The sequence below is a fragment of the Carcharodon carcharias genome, chromosome 19 (assembly GCF_017639515.1).
Source record: "Carcharodon carcharias isolate sCarCar2 chromosome 19, sCarCar2.pri, whole genome shotgun sequence".
In the NCBI taxonomy this organism is placed as follows: domain Eukaryota; kingdom Metazoa; phylum Chordata; class Chondrichthyes; order Lamniformes; family Lamnidae; genus Carcharodon; species Carcharodon carcharias.
In genome coordinates, this window is record NC_054485.1 from 34,739,784 (window position 1) to 34,759,987 (window position 20,204).

The 20,204-nt window shown below is 41.2% G+C and overlaps 1 protein-coding gene across 4 annotated transcripts in view; it reads right to left on the reverse strand.

The window, feature by feature from the left end:
• The window catches only part of macf1a (microtubule actin crosslinking factor 1a), a 651,250-nt gene that overhangs the window by 202,633 nt on the left and 428,413 nt on the right, over nt 1-20,204 (reverse strand). For 3 of the 4 annotated variants that reach the window (XM_041213072.1, XM_041213071.1, XM_041213070.1), the window contains 3 exons: nt 19,800-20,015; nt 10,460-10,609; nt 1,683-1,916 (listed from right to left, as the gene is read on the reverse strand). The exons of the other annotated variant lie outside the window; for it this stretch is intronic. In XM_041213072.1, the coding sequence (XP_041069006.1) occupies nt 1,683-1,916; nt 10,460-10,609; nt 19,800-20,015 (600 nt within the window). The remainder of the gene's footprint in view (nt 1-1,682; nt 1,917-10,459; nt 10,610-19,799; nt 20,016-20,204) is intronic. 4 annotated transcript variants of the gene reach the window in all.

The window sequence follows — 20,204 nt, forward strand, 5'->3', positions numbered from 1 at the left end:
TGTGCAGATTTTTGATGCAGAAGCATAAACAAACTATTTATATTGCTTGATGATGTCCAAGGAGGACTGTTACACACATCTACTGAATAAATGGCCTACTTCTAATCAACTAAAATGTACTGGAAAGTCTACAACAGCTGCAGATGCGAATCCATGTAATTAGAAATAACAATAGTAATATTTAAATGTGAAAAAACAGGCATTTAAAAACTGTGGTTGAAAGGTAACAAGTCTGCATTCTGTAATACAAAGCTTGTGCAAATAGGTGGATTCAAGTTAAATGTTACATGTTTGTACAGTAAGAAAATTGAGTGGGTTTAATTGCCAATTAGAATTCTATGCGTTATGGAATCTGGATCTAAAGGCACTTACACTACACATTCAGAAATCTGCAAAGAACATTCGGTTGAACCAATATATTTTTACAGAGCTTGTGCACACTTTAGCAACCATAGCATTAGTAAAATTGAGCAGGATGTGTCACACAAATACAAGGAATATATCCCAAGCCATAGTGTAGAGATTTCACAAAAATACATTTTAGAAGCAGTGCAGAATCAGTTGTTATTGAATGGCAATGACAGGAAATGTAAGCATGTGGTCTTGCAGTTAAAAACCACACAGTTAACACTTGAATGACCATTTTCAGATCCACTACAAAGCATTATCTTCATTATAATGTGAGCCAGGACGAGTTATGGAACAAAAGTATCTGGAAAAAGCAAGGCAAAACAGGTTACAAGATTGACACAATGAACATTGGTTAGAGGGTTACTGATAGCATTGCAGCTGAACAAGAATAATCTACACAACCTAATGAAATACTGTGCCTACACAATATAGTTCTATCTGACATCTCCAACTACAGCCTGATTTAAACCAGTCTAAAGATTTCTGGGTTGCTTTACTATAAATCCTGGTTGCAGTAAATTACTTCATGGTTATGCTTCTGCTCCATAGGCTCAAATCTCTTGCTATTCTTTCAATACTCCGGTTGTGCCATTTTACATCAAACCTCATTAAAACCAGTTCCTCAGGGTGGACTGCCAGTTAATTTTGATAAATCAAGTGCTCAACTATGTTTAGCTAAATGTTTTCTAATTACCTAACAGATCCCAATGTATTTACTTTTTAATTTAGTCCCATTATTGTACTAATCAAGTTATGTCTTCAGTGTCAGGGCATTTTGACAGTAAAGAGAATGCACAGGAAACTGTTTTAAGTGCTAGAGTCCCTGCTCAGTTCTTTAGCTACTTAGGTCTGAATTGTACAAACTGGGTATGCCTTAATGTTCAACAAGATTAAACAGCATCACAGAGTTTTCACCAGCCAAAAACTGAGTTTGTCATCATTCATATTAATTGTTTTCATTTTAATATTCACAGTTGGAAACTAATGTATATAAACATAACATTATACTGCAGTAATTTTAGGTAATACGCAACAAGGTTTTCAGGTAGAACAATTAGCATTGTGGTTGATTCAAATCAAAAACCACATAAAAAGTTGCTTTCCCCTGGTTAAACTTGGAATATTTGTAGTTTGTAAATAATTTCTCACTTTCTTGTCTATAGCCAGGTTAATATTTTAATATATGCTACAAAAAACAGTGCAAGTATTTTCTAAGGTTTAAAAAGTATATATTTTTATATATTTAAAGTTAGTTGCTGACAGGTGCAAACCTTCTTGGATTCCACAGACTCTTTATCCTGAAGGTGAAGATCTAATGCTTCTGCCCGTGCCACTACTTTTTCAGAAATTTCCCTGAATGATCTCTGTAGCTCATTTAATAGTTTAAGCAACTGCCTGCTTTGTTGAGGGGTTAGGTCTTGGGCACGTTCAGAAATAAAGAACTGAATATCAAAAGCTGCATCATCAATATCTGCTTTAGTGTGTGACAGTGATTGTTTCAGTTCCTGAAAAGAGAGAGAGAGAGGGAGAGAACACAAATTAATATGCATTTGAATTCAAGTGCAATAGCATCATCTATATATTAGAATTGAAGAAAATACTTTAGACACCTAATTGAAAACCTTGCATTTCCATTAGGAAAGTAGCAAGGCAATTCCAAAGCTAAATCACTTTGATGCACTAATATCACCCAGGATGAAATTAACAATAATATGTCAAAGATTCTTAGTTTGGTTGTCTTTAAAACTTATTGAGAAGGGCTGTCAAGCAGAAGAACAATACTTTACCAATTTCTATCACAATGACTCAATATGTAATCCCTCAGGTAGGTGATATGCCAATAAGTTGATGTAGCTTGCTTTGTTGGGAACTCCGGCTTCCTCTAAAATTCAAAGCATCATTGCATGTTCAAACCCATGACTGCCTGCAAATTGTATTGAGTTTCAGTGGAAACCATAACAGCTAATGTGGACAAACAAATGGGAGGTTGAAATGGAATTGAGTGCTTATCAACACAACATACACACAGGACAGATAGTAGGAAATGTTCTACTTTAAAATTTAGTATTTAACAGTGCATCAGGACTTAACTAACTTAGAAGCGAATGTTATTTGTATAGTTAACAGGACCAGTTATATTCAGGGCCAGTGCCAAAAATAAAACATGAATGTGTAAAACTTTGGAAACTAGCCTTGCAAATGTAAAAAAATTGATGGGTTACTGATCAATCTAGCCCATCCAAAGACTTCAGAGAAAAGTTTTAGGACAATTTAAATATGAGTGATTAGGACCTCACCCTGCATATTTTTTTTTAAATATAAAATATATAGAGAAATGCTCATTGCTATCTCTAAAATCTTCAAGCTGGACAAAGAACTAAAATGTAGGATTAATAAGAGATCTCGTAGTTAAGGATCCTCTAGGGTGTAGCAATCACAACATGGCAGAATTTCAAATTTAGTTTGAGAGTGAGCAACTCAGGTCTCAAACCAGTGTCCTCAATTTAAATAAGGGCAATTACAGAGGTATGAAGGAAGTGTTGTCCAAAGTGGGCTGGGAAAATAGATTAAGGGGAAGGTCAGTGGATGAGCAGTGGCAGACATTTAAGTAGTTTTTCATAATGCTCAGCAAAAATTTATCCTGGTCAAAAAGAAGGACTCTTCTTTAACCACCCGTGGTTAACAAAGGTGGTCAAGGAGAGTATCCAAACAAAAACTAAGGCATACAAAGTGGTGAAAACTACTGGTAGGCCAGAGGATTGGGAATTTTTTTTAGGAACCACCTGTGGATGACTAAAAAGCTAATAAAGAGGGAGAAAATTGTTTATGAAAGTAAATTGGCAAGAAATGTAAAAACAAACCACAAGGGCTTCTACGGGTATATAAAAGGAAAGTGAGTAGCCAAAGTGAGTGTGGGACCCTTGGAGGATGCAACTGGAGAACTGATAACAGGAAACAGGGAAATGGCACATAATTTAAACCAATATTTTACATCAGTCTTGACGATGGCGAACACAGTAAACATTCCAAAGATATCAGATAGGCAAGGAGCTAATGGGAGGAAGATCTTGTAACAATCTCTATCACAAGGGACAAAGTATTTGGCAAACTAATGGGACTAAAGGCAGACAAGTTGCCAAGGCCTGGTGGCCTGCATCCAAAGGTTTTAAAGGAAGTGGCTGCAGGGATAGTGGAGGCATCAGTCGAAACATTCCAGCACTCACTGGGTTCTGGGAGGATCCTAGCGGATTGGAAAACCGTTAACATGACACCTCTGTTCAAGAAGGTTGGGAGACAAAAAGCAGGAAACTAGTCAGCCTAACATTTGTTGTTGGGAAAATGCTAGGGTCCATTATTAAGGGAGAAATAGCAGGACATTTAGAAAAGCTTAACCCAATCAGACAGAGTCAACATGGTTTTGTGAAAGAAAAATTGACAAATTTGTTACAGTCTTTGAGGATATAACAAGCAGAGTTGATAAAAGAGGAACTGGTAAGATGTAGTATATTAGGATTTCCAGAGGCATTCGATAAGGTACCACATAAAAGGTCATTGCACAATAAAGGAGCTCACGGTATTGGGGGTAATGTATTAGCATGGATTGAGGATTGGTTAACACCCAGAATGCACAGAGTTGGGATTAATGGGTCTTTTTCAGGTTGGAAAGGTGTAACTAGTGAAGTGCCACAAGGATCAGTCCTAGAGCCTCAATTATTTACTATTTATATTAATGACTTGGAGGAGGGGCAGAGTGTAATGTATCTAAATTTGCTGACGATACTAAAATAGATGGGAGGGCATGTTGCGATGAGGACATAAGGAATCTGCAAAGGGATATAGATGGATTGAGTGAGTGGGCAAAAACTTGATAGATGGGGTTTAATGTAGGAAAGTGTGAAGTTTGCATTTTGGTAGGAAAAATCAAAAGGCAGGCTATTATTTAAATAGAGAGATACTCCAAAAAAAAGTGCAGCAGAGAGGGATCTGGGTGTTGTGCATGAAACACAAAGTTAGCATGCAGGTGTAGCAAGTAATTAAGGCGGCAAATGGAATTTTGCCCTGTATTGCTAGGGGATTGGAGTTTAAAAGTAGTGAAGTATTGTTACAACTATACAGGGTGTTGTACCTAGAGTATAGCGTACAGTTTTGGTCCCCGTATTTAAGAAAAGGTATACTGGCATTGAAGGCAGTTCAAAAGAGATTCACTTGGCTGATTCCTGGGATGAAGGGGTTGACTTACCAAGAACGGCCAAACAGGTTAGGCCTTTATTCATTAGAGTTTAGGCAAATGAAGGGTGATCTTATTGAAACGTACAAGATTCTGAGGATTCTTGACAGGGTAGATGTTGAGAAGATGTTTCCACTAGTGGGGGAATCTCGAACTAAGGGACATAGTTACAGAATAAGGGAACTCTCATTTAAAGCTAAGATGCGAAAGAATTTCTTCTCTCAGAGTATTGAATGCCTGGAATTCTCTACCCCAGAGAGTTGTGGAGGCTGGATCACTGAAAATATTTAAAGGGGAGGTAGATAGATTTTTGAAATATCAGGGAGTTGAGGGTTATGAGGAGCTGGCACGAAAGAGGAGTTGAAGCCTGGGGCAGATCAACCATGACCTTAACTGAATGGCGGAGCAGGCTTGAGGGGCCGAATGTCCTATCCTGCTCCTATTTTTTATGTTCTTATTGCTGAATCTAGGTCTATCTGTGACCCCAAACAAAAGATGCTACCTGGCAGTATTGGAGAAACCCATTATCTGTGAAGAGCCACTAATGACACCACAGTGGGCTGCACAGACCAAATTCAAAGAGATTTCATAACCCAGGTGGGCCAACAGGAGTCTGTTTGCCTGCTAAGATAAAGGGTCTCGCAACCTTCCTTTCAATTCTTAATGGTTAAGACATTCAACAATCTCAGGGGCCCAGATGAGGAATACACATCCTTGGTCAAAGACAGTGCGGTGAGATGGGAGTCATGCGACATGGGCCTCTGGCTTATGGAACCAGTAATGTTGTCTTGCTGAAATGCAAAGTTTGAATCTGCCTTTTTACCATCTAACTAGCAGCCTCACAGAAAAGGAGCTCTGGCCCAGGTTGGACACCTGGCCCCCATCTACACTGCTTCAGCTGAAAATTGTGTACCTTTGCCTATAAGACTGATTCATCTCTGCATGCCTTTCACTGTGTTTGTCAACACTACGGAAGTGTGAGTTCTCCAGCATTGGTTTTCAGCTCACCAATCTCAGTGAAGGAATACCTCATTGAACTTTGATTCTGGATTCTGGAGTCCAAGTGAAACAATGTTGCTTTTTTCTCTGGTCTCTGCACTGTAAATCTCTCTTTTCTCTATCTCTCTTTCACTGTATGAATGCAAAGGAGGCAACATTGCAACCCTCCTCCTGCATTTTGAGTGTGCGCAAATCAACTAACCCTTTGAGTTCATCCTATCTCAAGTATACTGTGGGGCTACTAACAGGGAAACTGGATCACACCAAAAGCAAGGGGTTTGGAAGTACGCCACTTCTTATAAAGAGGGAAACAAATCAAAACACCTTTTGTTTACAGGCAGGAGGTGAGAGGAGAAATTAATGTTGTTTAAATTAACGCCCCTCCTGTCCTAACAGAAATTGGAGCCTCAAATTTGGGATCACCCACTGGAATTTAACCAGAGTCCAAGTTTACACAAGAGCCAAACTGATATAAAAGATCCAATTGGAAGCCAAATGGGGAAAAAACATCGGTAGCTGGACCAAATTTTAAAACACAAATTAACTTACCACAGCAAATTCCTTTTCCCCAACATTAAGAAAATGACAACTTTGATGCTCAGATGTGGATCAAGCAAAGAAACCTGAACAGTGAAACATTATTGGCCCTTAGCACAGGGCACCTGAAAGCTATAGCTAAGTGAAGTACAGTTAAAATTGCCCAGTAAAGTGAAAAGAAGTGAACTGGCCCAGTTGCTTGGATTTCACATTACCGATACAGCAATTAGATGTAGAGCTCAACCATGACGCTAAATCCCCTCCCCTAGTCAAATTCAAGCTGGGAAAGCTCAGAATACAGCTAGAATTTAAGGAAAGAGAAAGGGAAGTTTAGGGGTATTCGTGATCCTGAGTGGTATGGACAGAGTAAATAGTGAGAAACTGTTCCCACTCAAAAGAGCATCAAGAACTAGAGGGCACAGATTTAAAATAATTGGCAAAAGGAGTAAATGTGGCGTGAGGAAAATTTTTTCATCCAGAGGGTGGTTGGAGTCTGGAACGAACTTTTGAAAGGTGGTGGAGGCAGGTTCGATCCAGGTATTCAAAAGGGTATTGGACTGCTACCTGAAAAGAAATAATGTGCATGGTTTTGGGGATAAGGCAGGGGAGTGGGACTAGGTGGAATGCTCTTTCAGGGGCCCCCTTCTGTACTGTAAAGATTCTGTGAACAGGAATCAATTTGGCTGGTAATAAGGTGTTAGGCAGCGAAAGAAAAGAGGTCCACGTCAGCCAGATGAAATCTGCAGCAGAGCAGAAAGCTGGGGAAGGTCCAGAAGCCCAAAAGGGTGAAATAGCACCCATAAAGATTGAGTAAGGGCTGCTCGAATGTAGCAAGGCTGAAGCCTGGCCAATAAAGTAAGTGGAAACAGCCACACAGAATATCCCCAAACTAAACAGGGACCAGAAAAGTCCTAGGGCAGCGAAAGAGATAGTGGGGGAGATGCCACAAGTAGTCAAAGACTACGAAGCTATTAAACCAGTAAAGACAAAGGTTAAAAAATTATCGCAAGTATGGCTGGCAAAAACCTTCTTTCCGATATTAAATAGGGACAAAGGGGGTTCTCAGGCTGATGAGCAGATAGGGGTTGAGATGTCTCCCCCAGTCAAAAAGCCACAAGGGCATGTAGCTGGAGCTGCAACTTCACTTGAGGGTATCGGTGTTCCAGGGGACATGAAACAAATTAGGAGAGCACCCTCCTAATCCCAAAGCACTGGCTGAGAAGCCACTGATTGGTCTGGCCAGCAGCTTTATGGTCAATTTAAATAGGGACGAGGAAAGTTCCCAAATTGGCCCAGAAAGAGTGAGAGTGATGTCTCACTTAGTTGAAAAGCCACCAGGAGGTAGTGAGAGTTGACCATCCAGCAGAGGGCAGCCATGTTCCAAAAGACACTGACCAGCAGAGGGATCCCAACTGGATCAGATCCCTTACCCACCTACCTTAATGCAGAATCGCAAGGCACCTGATAGGATTGCCCACTGCATTTAAAATGATCCATAACAAACTTACAGGCTACAGCACTGTAACCCTACCTGGTATGGGTATGGGAGAGGCCCCTTCCAGGGGGCCAATCTTCCCAAGTTCTGGGCCCAGAAAGGCTGTCCCAAGTTCAGGAGCAGATTACCTGCCTGCTGCTAAAGCATCTAGAAACAGAAACTGGAACCCCTGGTTGTGCTAGTGCCCGAGCTGGACACTGAACTGGGATCTCCTAAAGAGGCCAAAGTCCCTTTAATAAATCCAATCTCCTGATAATCCTCCTAGCCACCATCCCTTGGTTTGAACAGCTGGGCCCACAAGTTACCAAGGTGGGCAGGGAGCAGCTAAGCTGGACAAGAGCAGCTCAGCCCTGGCACTCGCAGAGTGAGATACCTGGCATTCCCTGCAGATAGCCCAGAGCAGCTTGACAATCACTCACCCTGAGTGTTAACCACCCTGTTTTATCTCAGACCCTTTAAGAGAACGCTTAATCAGAAGTTGGCCAGGAGGAGTTCTGAAACCAATGGCTTTGCTAATGCCTGATCCCCAACAGAGGAAATTCAGAACTCTAGCCCAAATACCCTTCCCCATAAGCAGAGATCGGAATCTTCCCAGGTCACCTAAACATTCCAAATCCCAGTACAGGACAATGTCCTTGCTGATGCACTAACCCAGATTCAAACCTCAGAAAAAGGAAAATGCAGCAGGGAACTGTCATTGCCCCTGCTAATTGTGTATCTGACTAGCTGGTATGAATGAAAGGACGAATGCATACTTCTTAACCTCCTATCCTTCATACGGCCGCATTCTCCCCCCCCCCTCAAAGGTCACAAGGATTGTGAGGACTAAACCTAACCACCCCACCTCCCCCCCCAACCACCACCTTATGGGCTGCAAAGACCAAATTCAAAAAGAGCTATAGAAAGACCATCTGCATTTCATAACCCAGGCTGGCCAATAGGAGTCTGCTTGTCTGTTAAGATAAAGGGTCCTGTAACCTTCCTTTAAATTCTTAATGGTTGAGACATTCAACTATCTCAGGGACCCAGATGAGGGATACACATCCCTTGTCAAGGACAATGCGGAGAAATAGGAGTCACGTGACATGGACCTCTGGCATTTGGAACCAGTAATATTGTTTTGCTGAACTGCAAATTCTCAATCTGCCTTTTTACCATTTAACTAGCAGCCTAACAGACAAGGACCTCTGGTCCAGGTTGGAAACTGGCCCCATACACACTGCTTCAGCTGGAAGCTGTGTACCATCACTGACAAGGCCAATTCATCACTGCATGCCTATCTCATCGTGTGAAATCAACATCACCGGAAAAGTGAATTCTCTAACATCGGTTTTCAGCTAAACGACCTCCGTGAAGGAATACCTCAACGGACTTTGATTCTGGACTCTGGAACTCACGTAAAACAATATTGATTTTCCTTGTTATTTCAGCATTGTAATTATTTCTTTTCTCTATCCCTCTTTGCCCGTATGAATGCAAAGGAGGCAATATTGCAAACCTCCTCCAGCACTTTGAGTGTTTACAAATAAACTAACCCTTTAAGTTTATCCTACCTCGAGTTTTCTGTGGGGTTATTAATAGAAGTTGGATCATACCAAAACTGAGGGGTTGGGAAATACACCACCGCTTATAAAGAGGGAAACAAATCAAAACACCTTTTCGTTTACGACCGGGTGGCAAGAGGAGAAATTAGTGCAATTTAAATTAACCCCTTTCTGACAATAACACTTGTTAAGCTATTATCTATAATGGGTAAACAATATTTGCTCATTTCATAGGACATTATCATTGTGGATAGCTAAGTAATAGAGAGGTCATAAAGCCTAGGTTTGTAACTTCTACTACTTTCTGAAGATACTTATTTAGCAGAATGGATCCATGTTTACTTGGAATTTTAGCAGGTGTTTGACAGAGATCCATACAGGAACCTTCCAAAGACAGTTGAAACTCATGGAATTAGTGCAAATTATCCAACTGGATTAAAAAGTGGTTTTACAGAGGGTGATAATTACATACATTTCTGTCTGCAAGCAGTGCCTAATGTTGTAAAGTAAAATTGTACAGTAAAAACACTGGAGCTGGAAATATGAATGCCCTTTAACAAAAATTGGAAAAGAATGATTCAAATCCAACCAGCAGCAATTCACCAAAAGTATTCAATCAATAAAAAGTTGTTTGAAACATGGTTTATTAAGTTCTAGGATGCTTCTCGTGGGGTCAATGAGAAAACAAATAACTGTGCTTGAATTCTGTATAACTTAAGACATTAGTTAGAATATTGTGCAAGTTGGGTCTTCATGAAGCCAATGTTAAGTTGCAGGGTGTGCATAACTCCGGCTGAGAAATATCATTCAAGGAATTTAGAATAGTTGCACAGCTTGGATAAACCAAGTTTAAACCATATTTCTTTGAAACTTAGACCAGGACAGAGGGTTCAATGATTTGCGTACAAAATAAGCAAGTAGGAGGAAAAATGTGCCAGCTGCTTCCTCAGGTGTCCAAAGGGTAACATCTATTTTTGGGTATCTATATCATGGGTATGAATTACTGATCATTGTAACTCATTACTCTGTTTTGAACTGTTGTTTCATGAAACAGAGGCATTCTGGTGGGAAGATATTTTAGTCAGGAAATGATCTGTGAGGAAGCAACTTAAGCTCTCCCAATGCCATTAATTAAAATTTTATTTAAAACTTTTTGGAACGTCCCTCTGGTTGTGATTATATTTTGGTATTCCATGCGTGTTATTTACTTGTGAGCTAATTTGAAATGAGGGGTCAGTCATTTACCTTATATTGTCGCAGAGTCTGTTTCAAAGTCATCACATCTTTTGATGTCTCAGATTCTATTTTATACACAGATTGTGTGGTTTGAATTAGCAACTCCATAAGTGCTCCTTGTTTCTTTTGGAGCTGTTCGTACTCCGTAATTATTTTAGACTGAAAACAAAAGAAGAATGTTAGTGACTTCTGACATACAGTTTAACCACTGGCTATTTAATTTAATAAATTACTTGTTTGGAAATAACTATTATCCCGTCCTCCCCTTCCCCAAATGCTGTAACTCTAGTACAGAAAATCTCCATTACCTGGACAATAATGACGAGATCTCTACAACTTCTCATGAAACAATGACTGGATATTAGATGTAATTCAATTTCATATCCCAAGTTACTTTCTTTATACTGGGAACTTTTCAATGAGTTCTTCAGCCACAACCTTTGATACATTGTGTTTTGCATAAGCACTAACTACATCTGTTTTTCCATTAGCATAGAGTGCAACAAGTCAATTTCTGTTGAAGTTTGCTTTTGATGACCTGACAAATAGTCTGACTGACTTGATAAAACTCAACCAAGTCAAGTGAGTTTAAGAGCAACCAAACTAATCTTTGAGCTTCAAAACTGGCAGTTTTAGTACTTTTCAGGCCATCCAATAAAACCGCACTTAACAGCTAAAAAAATTGCCTTGTTCCGAAATTAAAATTTCAGTCATCATATTTATGCCAAAACATATTCAGTACCAGACATTGTCCACTTTTCTCACTGAACAAGTGCATATTGTAATAGTATAGTTGAAAATAGTGAATTACTTCCATCCTAATTTTGACAATGATATAGGTTTAAACATAACATATTATGCCCAGCTGTTGTAAAATTGATCAAAGCTTAATTTTACAACAAGTATTTCCTAGAAATGAGATAAGCTGAATACTTTATCACCAAATATCCCCATCCTCAATGATGGAGGAGCCCAGCACAAAAGATAAGGCGAAAGCATTTGCTACAATCTTCAGTCAGAAGTGCTGAGTGGATGATCCATCTCGGCCTCCTCCGGCATCTCACAGATGCCAGTCTTCAGCCAATTCAATTCACTCCACATGATATCAAGAAATGGCTGAAGGATACTGCAAAGGCTATGGCCCTGACAACATTCTGGCAATAGTACTGAACACTTGTGCTCCAGAACTTGCCATGCCCCAAGTGAAGCTGTTCCAGTACAGCTACAACAGTGGCATCTATCCGGCTATGTGGAAAATTGCCCAGGTATGTCCTGTACTCAAAAAAGCAGGACAAATCCAATCCGGCCAATTACCACCCCATCACTCTACTCTCCATAGTCAGTAATGGAAGGGGTCATCAACAGTGCTATCAAGGGGCACTTGCTTAGCAATAACCTGCTCACTGATGCCCGGTTTGGGTTCCACCAGGGCCACTCAGCTCCTGATCTCATTACAGCACTGGTTCAAACATGGACAAAAGAGCTGAACTCCTGAGATGAGGGGAGAATGACTGCCCTTGACATCAAAGCTGCATTTGACAGAGTGTGGCATCAAGGAGCCCTACCAAAACCGGAGTCAATGGGAATCAGAGGGAAAACTCTCTGCTAGTTGGAGTCATACTTAGCACAAAGGAAGATGGTTGTGATTGTTGGAGATCAGTCATCTCAGCTCCAGAACATCACCGCAGGAGTTCCTCGGGGTAGTGTCCTTGGCCCAACCATCTTCAGCTGCTTCATTAATGACCTTCCTCTCATAAGGTCAGAAGTGGGGATGTTCACACAATGCTCAGCACCATTTACGACTCCTCAGATACTGAAGCAGTCCATGTCCAAATGCAGCAAGACTTGGACAATATCCAGGTTTGGGCTGACAAGTGGCAAGTAACATTCGCGCCACACGAACATCAGGCAATGACCATCTCCAACAAGAGAGAATCCAACCATCGCCCCTTGATGTTCAATGCCATTACCATCATTGAATCCCCCACTATCAACATCCTGAGGGTTACCATTGACCAGAAACTGAACTGGACTAGCCATATAAATACTGTGGCTACAACAGCTGGTCAAAGACTGGGAACTGTGCGATGAGCAACCCTTTCTGACCCCCTCAAAGCCTATCTACCATCTATAAGGCACAAGTCAGGAGTGTGATGAAATTCTCCCCACTTGCCCGGATAAGTGCAGCTCCCACAACACTCAAGAAGCTTGACACTGTCCAGGGCAAAGCAGCCCCGCTTGACTGGCATCACATCCACAAACATTCATTCCTTACACCACTGACGCACAGTAGCAGCAGTGTGTACCATCTACAAGAGGCATTGCAGGAATTCACCAAGGCTCCTTCGACAGCACCTTCGAAATCCATGACCAGTACCATCTAGAAAGACAAGGGCAGCAGATAGATGGGAACACCACCGCCTGGAAGTTCCCCTCCTAGTCACTCACCACTGACTTGAAAATATATCGCCGTCCTTCACTGTTGCTGGGTCAAAATCCTGGAACTCCCTTCCTAACAGCATTGTGGGTGCACCTACACCACATGGACTCCAGCGGTTCAAGAAGGCAGCTCACCACCACCTTCTCAAGGGCAGCTAGGGATGGGCAATAAATGTTGGCCCAGCCAGCGAAGCCTACATCCCATGAAAGAATAAAAAAAAGCTGATAGCTAAAATTCAAGGGAGTCAAATGGTAGAGGCAGGGGGATTGGCAGGGGGTGCAGACAGGAAAGGGCAGTTGAGACCACAACCAGATCAATTATAATTTTATTGAATGGTGGAGCAGGCTCAAAGGACCGAATTGCCTGCTCCTATGTTTCTTATTGTACTGGTGAATCATATTTAATCAGGTTTGCTGTGACTATGTTGATAACATTCAAACTGATGATGATCCAAGGAAAGGTCTTTGAATAAGCTTCATTCACTTAGCTAACCTAGAGGCTTGACCAACAGTTCCTTTCACTTTTCATTTTTCCCTATTTGTTTCTTCCCATTTTTGCACATTTACCTTACTTGCCCATTCTGGTACAAAGTATAATTATAGTATCAAAGCATTTTAACAGAAGGAAGCCATTTGGCCCATTGAGCCTGTGCTGGCTCTCTGAAAGAGCAATCCACCTAGTCCCACTCCCCTGCCTTATCACCATAACATTGTACACTCTCTCGCTTCAGGTAGCAATCCAATTCCTTTTTGAATACCTCGATCGAATCTGACTCCACCAGCCTTTCAAGTAGCTTGCTCCAGACTTCAACCACCAGCTGGGTGAAAATTTTTTTCTTCACATCACATTTACTACTTTTGCCAATTATTTTGAATCTGTGCCCTCCAGTTCTTCATGTTCTCAAGTGGCAACAGTTTCTCGCTATTTACCCTGTTATTACCCCTCAAGGTCTTGAATACCTCTATCAAGTCTCCTCTCAGCCTTCCTTTCCCAAGGAAAAGACTCCTAACCTCTCCAATCTATCCTCACAACTAGTTCTTTATCGCTGGAATCATTCATTTGAATCTTGTCTGTACTCTCTCCAAAGCCTTCATATCCCTGCTCAAGTATGGCACCCGGTACTGGATGCAGTACTCCAGATGAAGCTGGACTAGTGTCTTATACAAGTTCAACATGACTTCCTTACACTTGTACTCATTGCCACTATTAATAAAGCCTAAGATACTATATGCTTTATTAACTGCTCTGTCAACATGCCATCTTCAATGACCCATGTACGTATACACCAAGGTCCCTCTGTACCTGCACCTACTTTAGGAGCTCTCCCTTTATTTTATACTATCTCGGCATATTTTTTCTGCCAAAATGAATCACCTCACACTTCTCAGCATTAAACTTCATCTGTCACTTGTCTGCCCAATCCACCAACATCTACGTCTTTTTAAAGTTCAAGACTATTCCCATCACAGTTGACAACATTTCCAGTCTTTGTATCATCTGTAAATTTTGAAGTCATGCCATGTACACCAAAGTCTAGGTCACTAATATATATCAGGAAGAGCAAGGGTCCCAACAATGAGCTCTGGGGAACTCCACTACAAATCTACCTCCAATCTGAAAAACAACGATTTATCACTAATCTGTTTCCTGTCACTTAGCCAATTTCTTATCCTATGCTTGCTTTTATTCCATGAGCTAGAATTTTGCTCACAAGTCTGTTGTTTGGCACTGTATCAAGTGCCTTTGGAAAATCCATACACACCACATCAGCAGCGTTTCCCTTAACAACATTCTCTGTTTACCTCCTCAAAAAACTCCAGCAAGTTAGTTAAACATGATTTCCCCTTAATGAATCCATGCTGGCTTTCCTTAATTATCCAGCACTTGTCTAAGTGACTATTGATTTTATACCATACAATAGTTTCCAGAAATTTCCCTGCCACTGAGGTCAAACTGACTGGTCTGCAGTTGCCAGCTTTATCCTTGCAACTATTTTTGAAAAAGCGTTTAACATTCACAATTCTCCAGTCCTCTGGCACCTCACCCTGTGTCTAAGGAAGACTGGAGGTTATCACTACAGCCTCTGCAATTTCCACTCTCACTTCACTCAGTACTCTTGGATGCATCTCATTTGGTCCTGGTACCTTATTTATTTTAAGATAGAAACACCTCCTTCCTCTCGACTGCAAGTTCTTCTAGTGTACCAATTACCTCCTCTCTCACCTCAGCCTGGGTAGCATCTTCTTCCTTTGTAAAGACAGATGCAAAGTACTCGTTCAACACCTCCACTACTTCTCCTTCCTCCACACGCAAGTCCCCTTTTTTTGTCCCTTTCTGGCCCTACTCTTTAACTAGCCTTTTATTATTTACATAGTTATAGAAGACCTTGGGATTCCCTTTGATGTTTTCTGCCAGCCTCTTTTCATGCTCTCTCCTTGTTTTTCTTATTAGTTACTTCACTTCCCCTCTGGTTTTCTACATTCAGCCTGATTCACCATTGTATTTTCTACCTGACATCTGTCGTACACGCACTTCTTTCTTTTCCTCTTTACCTCTCCCTCTCGTCATCCAGGGCACTCTGGATTTATTCGTCCTACCCTTCCCTCTCAAGGGAATATACCTTGACATTGGGCCACATTCAGAGAAAAAGTATTGCAGGCATTGTTCAACCACCGTCTTTTCTGCTGTTACAAAATAGAGATAGTTTAAGTAAGTTATATGGTATTTGCAGGTGTTAGCTTTAAAGTTTAAGTTTGATTTGTATTTCTGTATCTGTGTGTTAAGAAAGGTCAAATTGAGTTTTAGTTTTACTTTAAAAAGGTACTTGCATTTTTAATGCGAGTTTTATGACTAAGCTAAGTTAAACAAACAAGAGCAGAATTGGGCTGTTGCCTAGCAATAGGGGTCCAGAGAGACAGGTCCCTCCCACAGAAGAGAAACAGCAGTTTGATTTTGGAAGCTGTTTTGAAAGTAGCTGCTATGAGAAATGGCAGACAGATAGCCAGTCCTCAGCTAAAGAAAAATCTCAAAAATCCAGGGGAGTGGAACAGGGAGAGTCCCAAGCAGACCTTCTAATCCAAGGAAGGACAGGAATCTGGAAAAGGCCCTGTTAAGTGAAGCCTCCAAGCTTCAGATTTAAAGAGACAAAAGCTGCAGAAAGCAGGTTTAAAGCTAGAACAGGTTGCAAGAGGGAAGTAGATCCAAAGAGACAACTGAAAGTCTATAACTCTTTGCTATGGGCATGTGAAGGAGTAGTGTACTGTTGACAGCTGAGTGAGTGAGTGAGAGTGCATAGAAGACAGCTTTAATGCATGTGATGACCCAGGGAAGAGGAACATCGGAAAGAGAATTCGAAACCCTGGAGGTGAACCTTTGCGGAATGCGTCTGAGAGAAAGCATTTGGGAGAAGATTCCAAAGCGAGTTCTTGGAGGCCGGAGATTGGAAACCCTCGTGTGAAAGACGAACTGCAGTGAGACCAGTTGGCTCACAGTGTGACAAGGGTCTGGGGAGAGCTGAGGAGAGTTCCATAGCATCAGATTGAGATGGCATCTATCTCTTGGTTTCAGAGTGTGGTGTGTCTGACCACAGGGTGCCTATTGGTTTACATGGACTGAGTATTTACTGTGAACATTAAAGTATAAGATAGCTTTTGTAACTTATCATCCTTATCTGTATATATCTGTTAAGGTATAGATTTGGGTGAAGGAATATTGTAATATAGTTAATCTTTTCTTGTCTACTAAATGTTTTCTTCTTTTGTTAAAAGACTCCTGTGACTCTATTCAGTAGCTACGCTCCACATATCTAAGCAAACAAACAAATGTTAGGATCTATCAAGCTGGATTCCACCCTGGGATCAGGCTTGTCCAGAGATAATCTCAATTGGGGATCATAACACTGCCAACATTTGATTCCAACTCACTCGACTCAGATGTATTCTCATCCCATTGAAGTTGGCTTTCCCCTAATTAATTAACCCTGTTCTGGGTTGTTTCCTGTCCTTTTCCATGATGAACCTAAACCTTATGATACAATGGTCACTATCCCCTAGAGTCTCTCCCATTGACATTTGATCCACTTGGGCTAACCCAGTCCCCAGAACCAGGTCCAAAAGTGCGTGTCCTCTCGTTGGACTGGAAACATACTGCTGCAGAAAATTATCTTGGACACATTCCAGGAACTCTCACCTCTCTTGTCTCTATTCCTATCCCAGTCTATATTTGGATAATTGAAGTGCTCCATTATGAACACCCTATAATTCTTGCACGTCTCCGTAATTTCTTTGCAAATTTGTATCTCCACATCTCTTCCAATAGTTAGTGGTCTCTTTACTACACTTTTACATTTCTCACCTCCAGCCAGAGAGATTCCATCCTTGACTCCTCTGGAACATCCTCTCTCTCCAGTACTGTAATGCCATCTTTAATCAATATTGTCATTCTCTCCCCTTTTTTTCCTTTCATGTCTCTGCAAAACAGCTTGTACCCAGGAATATTTTACACCCAGTCCTACCCTTCTTTGAACTAGGTCTCTGTTATGCAATAATATCGTAAGTCCATTTGTCAACCTGTGCCTGCAGTTCACCAATCTTATTAACCACACTCTGTGCAATCACATACATGCATATTAGCCCTGATGAGACTTTTTTACTTCTCCTTTAATCTGACCTCATACTTTTGCCTACTCTAATTCTACAAAATTCTCCAAGTATTCTAATTACCTTGATACTACTCTCTGATATATCCTCGTTGTCAGTTGATACCTCACTACTTCCCACTGCCAGTTTTTCTCCTCTGCACTCTGAATATCCCCTCAGGTGCCCAACCTCCCTGCCAATCTAGTTTAAACCCTCCCCAACAGCACTAGCCAACCTCCCTGCGAGGACATTAGTTCCAATCCTGTTAAGGTGTAACCATCCTTCTTGTACAGGTCCCACATGCCCCAGAGCTGATCCCACTGCCTTAGGAATCTAAAGGCCTCCCCCCTACTCCATTTATCCAGCCATGTGTCGAACTCAATCTTCCTATTCTTATGCACAAAAGCACATGGCACTAGGACGTGGCACTAGGAGTAACCCTGAGATTACCAGTCTTGAGATCCTGCTTTTTAATTCCCTTCCTAACTCCTTAAAATCTTCTTTCAGTACCTTTCTCTTCTCCTACCTCTGTCATTGGTCCCAATGTGGAGCACAACCTCTGACTGCTTGTCCTCCCCCAAAAGAATGTCCCATGGTTGCACTGTGACATCCTTGACCCTGACACCAGAGAGGCAACATAGCATCCTGGAGTCATGTCTACAGCCACAGAAATGCCTGTCTGCTCCTCTAACTATGAATCCCCCACCACAATGGCACTTCTAGTCTTCCACCTCCCCTCTTGTACAGCTGAGCCACCCATGGTGCTACAAACTTGGCTCTTGTTACAGTCCTCCGAGGAACCATCTCACTCACCAGTATCCAAAATGGAAATGTGGTTAGAGAGTGGGTTGGCCTCAGGGAATCCTGCACTACTTGCTGTTCCTCTTAGATACTCTGGCAGTCACCCATTTCCTCTCTGCCAGTGTACTACTTAGCTGCGGTGTGACCATTTCCCTAAACATGCTATCCATGTAATCCTCAGCCTTGTGAATCCACCACAGTGACTCCAGCCGCTGCTCAAGTTCCGCAACCCAGACCTCAAGTTTCTGCAGCTGGTGACACTTCCTGCAGATGTAGTCATCAAGTTGTGCTTGCATGACTTCCCAGAAGATGATTCTGCAAGATGCACATTCCACATGGCCAATCTGCACTGACATACCTTAAATTTTATTAAAAATGTACACTCACCTGTCGCTCACCAATTGTTTTCGCCTTTCCCTCTTCCGCCTCTTTATGAAGTCCCGCTGCTCTCCCCCTCTCACACTGTTTTATCTCCAGGGCTCCTCTCTAGTTCCCGATGACTTCGCACTTGATTTTTCCCAAATCTGATCAATCCACTGAGACCCACTGCCAGCACCACAACTAGCTCCTTTGGCTCCTCTCGCGCTCTTTTATTGTGTGTTAATTAATTAAATTATTGTTTTTAATTTACTTTATAATTAACAACTCCTTCTACTCAGGATAAGCTTGCTACTATTTATAAATGCACTGATGCTACTAAAACCTTACAATTACAAATAAATGACCAATTTGAAAGACAATCAAAGCAAAGGCAATGGATATTCACCAGCCAATCACCTACCTGCTCCCCTGTGATGTCACACCTTGATTTTTATTTTAGAATGCAGAAACTGGTTAGAGGTCACCCCCGTTGATCTCACCACAACTCTGAGTGAACTCATACTCTCTCTCCGTGCTTTTAGCCCCCACTGTTCTTGACAACTCTCAGAGCCAACTCCCACTCTCTCTCCCTGCACTTTTAGCCCCCGCTGTTCTCACCGACTCTCCAAGTGCGCCTAAAGATAGGTTTTTCTTCTAAAGGTAAAATGCTCCATCAGCTGAAGACAAAAACCATTTACATAATATGTTCCGAATTCCACGGTAGACCATTTCTTGAGGCTCAATGCGATGATGCTGTGATTCATCGCAACTTTTAATGACTAAAACAGAATCAAATTAGTCAGAGATTGATTCTGACTTATTGCGTGGTGACTGCAATAGCTGAATAATATTAGCTTAAGTGATGGTGTAATGACTGCAAATATAGTGTTGGATTTGCAACAATTCACCCAATTTTAAACACCAAACTTCACCAACGGTCACTTAAGAATTCCCTTGATTTCTTGCCATCCTTACACAGGATAACACATATAAATTAAAAGCTAACTAAATTAAGCTTTTTACGAATTAACGTTCAATTTATATGTAGATGAAATCTAAAAGAATAACATTATTAAGTATTTGTTTTACAACATTCTTTCACTCAGCTCACTTTCTCAGTTGCCAGGGTGTTTGTCAGAGTTCCATGCCAGGCTTTTGACACCTCACGCACAGAAGTAAATGATATTTGCAAGTTTTTTGAGTCTTTCTCAAGTGCTTTCAATAACTGTTTAGGCACATGTTCTGTGCATCCTTCGAGTATCTTATTGACTGATGCCAGCTCTTGATCAATCAGGATAGATAGCTCCTCCAGCTCCACTTCAAAATCCTGAAAATGCAGTGTGAAAGTTACCAAAACTTATTACCATTCTATAAAAATATTCACAAAAATCTAATCAAAACAAGCAACAAAAGAAAATTCAATGCATAGTTTAACAACTAAGTTTGAGCAAACTTTATCGAAGGTCATTGTGGAAAGAATTCAATCCTATAGAAGGTAATTTTGAACTATTAAGCA